We start from the raw sequence: 12,072 nt of genomic DNA, 5'->3' as shown, positions 1-12,072 counted from the left end.
GATTGCCTCCATGAACAACTTCCTCCTTTGCCATGAGACCAGAAGAACTGGATGGTGCCTGGCTACCATTGCTGACCATTTTGATCAAAGTCTCCATAGAAAAATCCTGGTCAAAAGGGGGAAAATGCAGTACAGAATTTTAAATTCTCATGGACTCCGGACTTCCTGAAGCTATGAAGGTTGGATGAGCCCCTGAAACTATTGCCCTGAGACAATCTTCAAGCCTTAAACCAAAAATATCCCCTGAAGTCTTCTAAAAACTAAACAATAGCTTAGCTAAACTAGGAAAAAATGTCTGCCTTAAGCAATATGCTCTTTTAAGAGCTATCTGTATGGGATCAAATTGACAACACCAACTTGAAAGATTAGAGAGGGACCTTAGGGGACAGTGGATTTATGTTAATGGCAAGAGAACAACTCAGAAAAGGAAGGGTTGCACAACTAAAAGAATGTAATCAGTGTCACTAAATGGTACATGTAGAAACTATTGAATTGGTGTATGTTTTGTTGTGTATATCTTCAACAACAACAAAAATAACAAAATAAATAAAGCAAAAACAAAAAGCCCTATGAATTACAACGGTCCAATTCGCAACCCCTAACCATGGGGATGGTGCAGGACCAGGGAGCATTTAGTTCTGTCGTGCATGGGGTTGCCATGAGTTGGAGGCTGACTCCATGGCAGCTCACAACAGCAATAACTTCAGATGAGAATCCAAGTTTATGTGACTGACTGGGCTTGCCTTGGTTTGGTTGTTTCCAAAAATAAGGTCCAGCAAACGTGTCTTGAGATCTCTGGAGAAAAGAAACTATTCTTGTGTTGGTAATAGCTCCATCATGCCGTGAGATGCAGGTGAGATTCTGTAGCATCTTCCTTCTGCACTGTGGCAACGCAGGTGACTCACGGAATGACTCAGCTCTCTAAAAGGGAAGCCCAGAGCACGGACAAAGAGAGCAAGGGCAGTTCTGTCCTTGTGTGACTCAAGTAGACGATACTGTGGGTGTTGGAGTCCGAGCTGGCTGGGAATCAGGATGGGGAGAGGTTATTAGACTCATCTTTGCTCTTTTGCCACTTAAAAGGAAAAATTTCCCCAAATCCTTATTATGGCCAGTTTTTTCAGAATTGGGAACAATCGTGTGTCTTTTAAATGACAAAAAAGAACATTTGCTAAATAGTGTGTGTCATGTTATCTCTTGTCTTCCAGGTTATATCTTACTGCTTCCAGATATCGGTTGCTGGATTTACTATCCTAGTGAGTATGGGAACACCTGTTTTGAAATGAACCATCCTTGAGGGTGTTCTCTGGGGCTTCTGTGATCTCCAGGGTCTTCTTTGAAGAGCAGTAGCTTCCGCTTTCAGATCCAATTCCAGAACTGGGCATTTTTCCCTCTTCCTTTCTCTTTTGCCAGTGAGAATTACAGGTGGGGACGACACTTGTCTTCTCTTCCAAAGTCCATGATAGCTGATCTGGGCACCCTTAATATTTTTTGTTCTAATGTTTTGTGGGTTGTAGGATCACTGGGTGAGATAAGGATTATACTGTGGTGGCTTCTGGGTCCCGTGGCTTTCAGCGGACAATTGACGGCTCTGGCTCTGTGTTCCTCCCCCTCTAGCTTCCTTGTCTCGCTGTCAGGGATCTTGAATGACTAGCAAGTGTGCGTTTTGATCATTGATTCATCGTTCCTTTCAGCAGGCACTTAAGCTGGGAAAGGGGCCAGTGGGATCAAATTTTCATTTCCTGAAACTTCAACCAAACCTATACTTGGTGAGATAGCTCAGAGCTACAGGAAGTAAGTTGCCACTGAGTTCAGAGAAACCAGAGGAGTGAGAAGGTGTTTGCTTAGGCAGGACGCGTTTTTAAAGTAATCTCACGAATGTGCTGGGTTTTTTCCTGCTTATGGCGGACGAGAGTGGAGGATTTATTGTGTGTCGTGCCTTAGAATTCTCTCTCTTTACTGAGTAGACATAAGGAGGCATAGTAAACAATATTGTGATAATTGCCTCTATTTAAGAGGCTTAAATGTTATACATATATTTTTAAATGGTGACCCTTCCCACCTCTGTACTGGTGAGTGTCCTTTCCTCATACCCAGAGAGGTATTCACTTTTTTTAGTCTTTTAAAACCTTGTTGCTATCAACATGAACTGGTTCTTATCTTTACCTTCACATGACGAGTTCAGCCACTAGTGCCTTTATCCTGACCTTCAGTGAGGTTTCCCTAAATTCACAAGCCATATGCATCATTTTCTTCATAGCAGGTGATGGCGTTTTTTTTAAGAGTTTTGGACATTTAAGCCACACTCATCATTAATTTTGATGGCTTTTATGAAGTGGATAGATAAAATATAGTTCATTGTACTTTAGGATAGATTCAACAATGACTTTGATTGACCTAGTAGCCGCTCAACACGAAACCATCTGCCCTTAAGTCGATTCCGACCCATGGCGACCCCATGCATATCGGTAGAACCATGCTTCATAGGGTTTCCAGTGGCTGAATTTTCAGAAGTAGATCATCAGGCCTTTCTTCACAGGTGCCTCTGGGTGGGCTCAAACTTCCAACCTTTTGGTTTTCACCACCCAGAGACCCATGGCAATAATAAAACCAAAACCAAGCCTGTTGCTGTCGAGTCGATTCCAACTCATAGCCACCCTATAGGACAGAGTAGAACTGCCCTATAGGGTTTCCGAGGAGCACCTGGCAGATTCGAACTGCCGACCTTTTGGTTAGCAGCCATAGCTCTTAACCACTGCACCACCAGGGTTTCCATGGCAATAATAGGGTAATACAAACTGTGTTTTAAGAAAGAGCTTAATTACTGCTTTGGCCATAAAATTGTAGCCCCCAAGCATAATGATGTACTGACCCACTTCAGAACCCAGAGCTTTCTCCAACCCCTTTTACTCATCAGGAATGTGGTCTGTGGACAAGTGATCTGAAGGCAATTTTGTGAATTTTAAGGAGCCCTGTTGGTGCAGGGGTTAAAGTGATCCACTGCTAACTGAAAGGTTGGCTGTTCAAAACCACCAGGGACTCCATGGGAGAAATATGTGGCAGTCTGCTTCCATAGGGATTTACAGCCTTGGAAACTCTATGGGATCCCTGTGAGTCAGAATTGACTCAACCGTAGTGGCTTTGGTTTTCATTTGGGTAGTCTTTGTGCATTTCAAGCCAAGTTGGGGCAGGATGGGGTGAAGCCTTTCATTTTCCCATGAGGGGAGAGTGATATCAGAATGAGGGCATTTCTATAAGGCATTTCATGTTGACCCTGTCTTATGAACAAGACATCCCAGAGCTTTCTTTTCAAGACCTCTACTTTTTGTTGTTGTTGTTAGCTGCCGTCGAGTCGCCCTAATTCATGGTGACCCCATGCACAATGATCAGTTATAGATCAGACCGTTGTTTATTCTTTCTTTTTTTTTCTTAATTTCACAGTCATCCCTTGGTACCCACGGGGGATTGGTTCCAAGATCCCCACATACTGAAATCCACGGATGCGCCAGTCCCTTATATAAAATGGCATAGTATTTGCATATAACCTAGACACATCTCCCGTACACTTTAAATCATCTCTAGATTACTTATAATGTCTAATACGATGTGAAAACCAAAAAAAAAAAAAAACAACTCATTGCTGTTGAGTCCATTCTGACTCTTAGCAACCCTACAGGACAGAGTAGAACTGCCCCATAGGGTTTCCAAGGAGTGGCTGGAGGATTCGAACTGCCAACCTTTTGGTTAGCAGCAAGCTCTTAGTCACTTCGCCAGCGGGGCTCCAATACGATGTAAACGCTGTGTAAATACTTGTTATACCGTATTGTTTAGGGAGTAATGACTAGACAAATGCTCAGGCAATGAGTGCGGGAGAGAGACTGAGATCTGTGAGAGGAGACAGGCTACAGGAGAGGATGCTGGGCATCTCGCCATTTGTGTAGTGCTCAGAGTGGGGCAAATTCAACCTGTGGTTGGCTGAATCGCTCATGCGAAACCTATAGAGACAGAGGATGGATTGTATTTATTTTGTTGTTCTTGAGACTACACAGCAAAACATACACCAATTCAACAGTTTCTACGTGTATAATTCAGTGACATTGATTGCATTTTTCAAGTCGTACAACCATTCTCATCTTCCTTTTCTAAATTTTTCCTCCTCCATTAACATAAACTCACTGCACACTAAGGTTCCTATTTAATTTTCTGAGTTGCTGTCGTCAATTTGATCCCATATAGATAGGTCTTAAAAGAGCATAATGCTCAAGTTAGACATTTTTTACTAGTTAAACTGAACTATTGTTTGGTTTTAAGAAGACTTCAGGGGACATTTCTGAGTTAAGATTTAAAGATTATTTCAAGGCAATAGTTTCAGGGATCTACAGGGTTTTCACTGGCTGATTTTCAGAAGCAGATTGCCAGGCCTTCCTTCCTAGTCCATCTTAGTCTGGAAGCTCCACGAAAACCTGTTCGGCATCACAGCAACTACTGCCATTTGAAACAATCAAAATGGTTACCTCTGAGTTTCTCTTTTTTGGATTCGGATTAGTAGATAGGGTAGTTGGTGGCCGTGGGTGTGTTTCACGGACTTTTTCTCCATATACGTTCATTATAAACTGAGAATTTCCATGTGGCTTATGTTAAAAAGTCAAATGTGACCTATATCTAACATTAAACTCTAGACTGCCTGCTGACTGCAGGTGCCCATACCAGGTGCCTGTGAACTTTCTGGGGAGGGAGTGTCTGAAAGTACCGCCTGTCCCTTGGTGCCCTGTTCTGAGCGAGGTGGCCCCTCTGCACCCTCTCAGCGAATGGTCACCTAACAACATCGTCAAGGATCATGTGCATTTTCAGATAAGGAGCCGTGATTCAGCGAGTTTCGGCCACCTGCCCCGTCACACCCCCAGTAAGGGCCACTGGCAGAATATGATCCCAGTTTTTGCCTCCTGTGCCCACCTTAACCTCCTTGCTGAACTTCACAGGTCCATAGATCACCTTGCGGAGGTTGTGTGTTTTTATTCCACGGGTTCTCCTTTTGTGAGATATAACATAAGGGGGAAATCACAGCATCCTGGTAAGAACCTAACGGCGCTACAACTCGGATACCTGGGTTTGGGAGCAGGGAAGGCACTCCACCTGGGGAACTGCTCCCCAGCCAATGTCCTGGTTGTTGAGCCCGTGCTTCCTTCGCCTTCTTCCAAGTGAGGCTCTCCTGGCCACCTTATTTAAAATTGCACCCCCCCACCCACACGGGCACATCTGGATCCCAGATGAGAATGTAGGATTAGATAAGTGCCTCTGTGTTAAACTCAAAGGTATAAGCGAGTCCAAACTTATCAAGTATGAGTGTTGTAGATAGCTGCCATTGAGTTAATTCTGACTCATGGCAGCCTTATGTTCAATGGAAAAAACCATTGCCCAGTCCTGCATCATCGTCACAATCACCAGCATGTTCGAGTCCATCGTTGTGACTATTATGCCAATCCATCTCACCGAGGGTCTCCCTTGCTCTCACTGGCCCTCTACTTCACCAAACATGATGTCCTCCTCTAGCGGTTGATCTCTCTTGATGACATGTGCAAAGCAAACAAGTTGACCAATGTTCTGTTGTGATCCATAAAGTTTACATTGACCAATTTTTGGAAGTAGATTACCAGGCCCTTCTGGAAGCTCGGCTGAACCTGCTGGTATTTGCAATCCTGGTGGCACAGCTTCCAGCATCATAGCAACATACATGCCACCACAGTATGACAAACTCACAGATGAGTAGTTGTGGGAAGATGTGGGTGAAAAGGGGAAGTCTAAGGTAAGTGGGTAAAACTGCTATTTGCTCTAGTGAGAGGTAATGTCTAGCGAGAAAGTTTCCTAGTTCTTTCTAGATTTATCTTCTAAAAACCAACCAGTACAGAAATGCTACAGTCTTGTAATTCTTTTTTCTAGGTCATCTTGAACTTTCCAAGTATCTAACATTACCTGATGCTGTTGATCAAATCAGGATGGCTTTAGACTCAGTAAGTTGTTAAGTGTTACCTTCTTGGACTTATCTTTGTTACCTTACTCCTTCTGTTATTTCTCAACGTGTGTGTTGGTCAGCATTTTTAAGAGCTCTTTGTAGCAAATGTCTTCACTACATTTTTCAAGGCATCCTGTAGGTTCCAAAGCCAAACCAAACCCAGTGCTGTCAAGTCGATTCCAACTCATAGTGACCCTATAGCGACCCTATAGGACAGAGTAAAACTGCCCTATAGAGTTTCCAAGGAGCGCCTGGCGGATTTGAAGGGCCAACCCTTTGGTTAGCAGCCGTAGCACCTAACCACTACGCCACCAGGGTTTCCTCCTGTAGGTTACAGGTGAGTAAAAGAGTGAGCTGAGGGTGTAGCCACCCAGCCGGTGCCCAGATGGGAGTCCTGGAAGCCATTCCTGTTGGATGGATGGGGGTGGTGGGCCTTCTTACCTTGATCTCCGCCTGTTTTGAGGCAGGGGCAAGGTGTGGGGATAGGTAGAGGCAGAAGGAGGGTGGTAAGAGGGAGTACGTCCAGGGAAGAAAGCCTGTGTGGGATACCATTGGCCAACAGGTCATGTGGGGAAGTGGTTTTATTAGCCTACCTTCCTGATAAACTCGGAACCCATCTTCTTTGGAGACACATTTGTTCCCGTCTCATCTAACTGATTCCTTTTATGTCTGGGAATAAATGCATTGAACAAAAATCTCATGGTCAGCAATAAAACTTTTTTAGATCCCGCAGAAACCCTGGTGGCGTAGTGGTTAAGTGCTACAGCTGCTAACCAAAGGGTCAGCAGTTCAAATCCACCAGGCACTCCTATTGCTTTTAGATCCTAGACCTGGAAAGTACACCTTTTGTTTTTCACCCCTTTATCTGTTACTGATACTTATTTTCACTGGATCTCATTTTAATTTCAAATCTACTGATCTACTGCAGAGGAATTTGTGGGGACAAAGTAATTAGCTTGCTACAAAGCTTTCCCTGGGTGGGACAACGTGTTCTTAGATGCTTTTGATACAAGCCAAACCCCTGGGTTTCTTTTTGTGCTGCTGGTACTTCCATTTAGATTAGAGATTGCATTTCATGTTCCCTCTCTGTCTGCTCTTCGGGTTTGAAATTGTAATCTTTGGACTTTTGAAGGAGAGCATTAGTGAGTTATTAAGCAGAAGTTAACTGTGGTAGCCTGCCTTTTGCTTATTCCTTTATAATCAGCTTCCCTGAAGGTCACATTTAAAATTCTAAGCATTGCATTGCATTGCTCAGAGCACCTATCCATTTGGAGTTCAGAGTCAAGGAGAAACAAGGGGCAGAAAGTCATGAGTGGGGAAAAGTTTTGCATGGGGCTGCTTGGAGGCTGATGAGGGGCAAATTGTGACCTTCCAGAGTGGCCCAGCCAATGGCCCATCTCAGAATGTTGAAGGAGGGGGAAGGTGTGTAGGTTGACAGGGTCCTGAGTGGCCTGTGTTTATGGGGGCGAGGAGCCTTGAGAGGGAAACCTTTTGACGCCATGTTTTACGGAAGCAAAGGGAGAGGAGAAAGGCGTTCTACAAAGACAGACACTCACAGGTTGGAGCTGAGATTATAGTGCTAGGGCGGTAGCTACACACTTGACCCAGAAATGCCACTTACAGGGACGTGGCTACAGAAATCCATGCATTTTTGCACAAAAATACACGTACTTATTCACAATAGCCAAAAGGTGAAAACAGCCCGTGTTCTGGCATACATCCATGCGATGGAATATTATTCAACCACGAAGAGAAATGAAGTCCTAGTACATGTCATGACAGCAGTGAACCTTGAAAGCATTATGAAAAAGAAGCCAGACACAAAAGGACACACATCTATATGAACAGGTAAATCCACAGAGACAGAAAGTGGATTCATGGTTACCAGTAGCAGGGAATGGGGGGGAACTACTTAGTGGGTACGGGGTTTTACTTAGAATGGTGGAATGTTCTGGAAATAGATGGAGGTGGTGGTTGCATGCCACTGCGAACGCACTAAATGGCCACTGAATTGTTCACTTGAAAATGGTTCATTTTATGTTATGCAAGTTTCTCCTCTATGAGAATAAAGTGCATATGCTGAGTAAGGATACGTATTGCAGCAGAACTGGTAACAGCCCCTAACTGTAAACCGGTGAAATGTCCATTGATAAAGGATGGCACAGAAATTCCAATACATCTCTGTAAGAGAAGAGGACACAGAACAGACATTTGCAGAGTAACACGGATAGTATGATCCTGTAGGCAAAAGTCTTCCCTCTGTAACACAGCTTCCTTGTGCCTGTGCCACTGTTGGCAACACTGGTGGCACAGTGGCTGCTAACCAAACGGCTGGCAGTTTGAATCCACCAAGCGCTCCTTGGAAACCCTATGGGGCAGTTCTCCTCTGTCCTGTAGGGTCGCTATGAGTCAGAATTGACTTGATGGCAACGGGTTTGGTTTGGGTTTTTGTGCCAGTGTTAGGGGTTACGGTCAGGTATCAAGAAGAACCTGAGTATGCAGGCTCAGCAGCAGTTGAGTGCCAAATGTTAGCTATTATTAGTCTCATAATTCTGGTATCTCTAGTTCATAATTCCGGTATCTCTAGTTCAAAATTCCGCCTGTTCATTCTCAAGGAGAGGACGGAAAGAATAAGAGGCATAGGATATTGACTGTCTGAGTTCTTTTTTAAAAAAATAATATTTTCTTGTGATTCAGTGAAAGTTTACACAGCAATTTTGGTTCCTATCCAACAATTTCTACACAAGTTGTTCAGTGACCTTGGTTACATTCTTCAAAGTGTGTAAACATTCTCATTGTTTCGGCTCTGGTTGTGTTGTTTCTATTAATCTAGTTTCCCTGCCTCTTCACATTCTCATCTTTGTTTTAAAGTAATTGTTGACCGTTTGGTCTCATACAGGTGATTTTTTTAAGGGAGTACAGTACCATAAGTACTGGGCTGTATCGATTCTTAATCCCAAGTTTCCACACATTTTTTTTCCTTCGTTTTTACTAAATCCCAATGTCAGCCATTTACTTTCCCCACTCCATAATATTTGTATTGAAACCTTTTATAGGTCATTTTTTACATGGTCTTTGATATTAATACAATGGATGACTTTATCATATTAAAAACGGGTTCCTAGAAACTGCCTTCAAAGAAACATGCTTTTGCCACTGATAGCTTTTCTTTTTTTTTTGGAATCAATTTTTTTTAAACTTCCTGTTACCCCTTCCCCCCAGCCCCTGGTACCCACTAATTTTTTTTGTCTTGATGGATTTGCCTATTCTAAATATTTCATATAGGTAAGTGGGATCATACAATATCTGTTCTTTTGTGTCTTTTTGTGTGTGTGTGTGTGTGTGTGTGTGTGCATCAGGTGGTAGTTTACAGAGCAAATTAGATTCACATTCAATAGTTTGTACATAAGTGTTTCATTCCCCACAACATGCCAACACTTTCCCCATTTCCGCCCTGGTTTCTTCGTTTCCTTTCATCCTGATTTTCTACCCCTTCCTGCCTTCTCATCTTTGCTTTTGGGCAAATATTGCCCTTTTGATCTCATATAATTGATTGTTCTAAGGAGCACGTTCCTCTCAGGTGTTACTGTTTATTTTATGGGCTTGTCTATTGTTTGGCTGGAAGGTGGTCTCTGGGAACGACTTCAGTTCCAGATCAGAAGGGTGTCTTAGAGCCGTAGTCTCAGGGGTTCCTCCAGTCTCTGTCAGACCAGTAAGTCTGGTCTTTTTTGTGTTTACATTTTTCTCCCACTCTGTCTGGGACCTGCTGTTGTGATCTCAGTCAGAGCCGTTGGTAGTGGTAGCTGGGCACCTTCTAGTTCTTCTGGTCTCAGGATAGAAGAGGCTGTGGTTCATGTGGGCCATTAGTCCTTTGGACTAATTGCTCCCTTGAGTCTTTGGTTTTCTTCATTCTCCTTTGCTCCAGTTGGGAAGAGACCAATAGCTGAATGTCAGGTGGCCACTTGCAAGCTTTTAAGAACCCAGACGCTACTCACCAAAATAGAAGGCAGAACATTGTCTTTATGAGCTATGTTGTGCCAATTGACGTAGGTGTCCCCAGAGTCTATGGTCCTTTGCCTTTGAGCCTAGGAACTTCATCCCACAAGGTGTTTGCTTATGTCTAAGGGGTTTCCTTGACTGTGCCCCTTGTGTGCTTTATTGTCTATATTAATATATGAGGAGCATCTACAGTCATGTATGTAGAAATATCCACCACCATACCTGTATCTGCAGGTAGGTGTGCTCCCTTACACCTTCTGACACCTCTTGGCCTATCTATCTACCTATGTATCAATTCATAAATTATTGTTTGGTAATATTGTTGTTGCAGGATGACTATGCTAGAGTTATCGTAGTTGCCCTCTATTCTAGCATTCCTCTCAGTGGCCTCTCTCGCCTTGGTCATGTTGTGCTGACTTCTCCCATATTGTGTGTTGCCTTTCCCTTCGCCATTATTAACGCGTGTTCTATCTATTTGGTAATTTTCCACCCTTCCCCTTCCCATTCCTGGTAACCATCAAAGATTTTTTGTTTTTTTCCTCTGTGTGTAAATCTTTTGTTGTTATTTTATAATAGTGATCTCATACAATATTTGTCCTTTTGTGATTGACTTATTTCACTCAGCACAATGCCCTCCAGATTTATCCATGTTGTGGGATGTTTCTTGGATTAGTCATAATTCTTTATCATTGCGTAGTATTCCATTGTGTGTATGTACCACAGTTCGTTAATCCATTTGTCTTTTGATAGACGTTTAGGTTGTTTCTTTTTGCTACCATGAATAATGCTGCAATGAACATGGATGTGCATATGTCTATTTGTGTCATGGCTCTTATTTCTTTAGGTTCTATACCTAGGAGTAGGATTGCTGGATCATATGGTATTTCTATTTCTAGCTTTTTGAGGAAGCACCGTATCATTTTCCATAGTGGTTGTACCATCTTATATTCCCACCAGCAGTGTACGAGTCCTAATCTCCCACAACTTCACCAATATTTGTTACTTTGTTTTTTTGACTAGTGCCAGTAATGTCGGGGTGAGATGGTATCTCACTGTAGTTTTGACTTGCATCTCTCTAATGGCTAATGATTGCATTTCTTAATGTGTTTGTTAGCTGCCTGAATGTCTTCATTGGTGAAGTGTCTGTTCATATCTTTTGCCCATTTTTTAATTGGATTGTTCGTCTTTTTATTGTTGAGGTGTTGAAGTTTTCAATAAATTTTAGAGATTAGACCCTCGTCAGATATTTTGTAGCCAAAAATTGTTTCCCAATCTGTAGGCTCTCTTTTGGAGAAGCCTTGTTGATGTCCTTTTGTGTCTTGTTATTTCACTCACCATAATGTTTTCAAGGTTCATCCATGTGGTAGCCAGTATCAGAGCTTCATTTCTCTTTATAGCTGGAAAATAGTCCATTGCCTGGATGTATCAAGGAGCCCTGTTGTTACAGTGGTTAAGTGCTTGGCTGCTAACTGAAAGGCGAGTTCAAACCCATCCAACAGCTTTGCAGGAGAAAGACCTGGCCATCTGCTTCCATAAAGATTATAGCCAAGAAAACGCTATGGGGCTGTTCTGTTCTGTCACATAAGGTTGCTATGAGTTGAAAGTCAACTCAGTGGCACCTAACAAAAATAACAAAATGGATATACCACATTTGGTTTCTCCATTCATCTGTCGATGGACACTTGGGTTGTTTCCACTTTTTGGCTATTGTGAACAATGCTGCAGTGAACATTGGCATACAAGTATGTGTTTGTGTCCCTGCTATCAATAACTTTTTTTATGTATTAAAACAATTTGAAAAATGATAGTAAAAAAAGATGTACAATTATTGAAAATCCTGGCTCATTTTCATTCTTCTGATTTTCAATGTCTTGACATAATTATGGACACCCTGGTAGCGTAGTGGTTAAGACCTATGGCTGCTAATCAAAAGGTCAGCAGTTCGAATCCACCAGGTACTCCTTGGAAATCCTATGGGGCAGTTCTACTCTGTCCTATAGGGTCGCTATGAGTTGGAATCAACTCGATGGCAATGGGTTTGGTTTCTTTTTTTTTTTTTTTTTTTG

The 12,072-nt window shown here is 42.7% G+C and overlaps 1 protein-coding gene across 2 annotated transcripts in view; it reads left to right on the top strand.

Moving 5' to 3' along the window:
• TMPRSS2 (transmembrane serine protease 2) overlaps window positions 1-12,072 on the top strand; it is a 58,858-nt gene that overhangs the window by 9,167 nt on the left and 37,619 nt on the right. The window contains exons 2-3 of one of the 2 annotated variants that reach the window (XM_049874915.1): window positions 1,206-1,253; window positions 5,935-6,005. In XM_049874915.1, coding sequence (XP_049730872.1) covers window positions 5,991-6,005 — 15 coding nt within the window. In that variant the 5' untranslated portion in view covers window positions 1,206-1,253; window positions 5,935-5,990. The remainder of the gene's footprint in view (window positions 1-1,205; window positions 1,254-5,934; window positions 6,006-12,072) is intronic. The other variant, XM_049874914.1, reaches the window with a different exon arrangement.

The sequence above is a fragment of the Elephas maximus genome, chromosome 2 (genome assembly GCF_024166365.1).
Source record: "Elephas maximus indicus isolate mEleMax1 chromosome 2, mEleMax1 primary haplotype, whole genome shotgun sequence".
Lineage (NCBI taxonomy): Eukaryota > Metazoa > Chordata > Mammalia > Proboscidea > Elephantidae > Elephas > Elephas maximus.
Note: the sequence above shows the minus strand (reverse complement) of the source record. Positions and strands in the feature narration are given on the sequence as shown.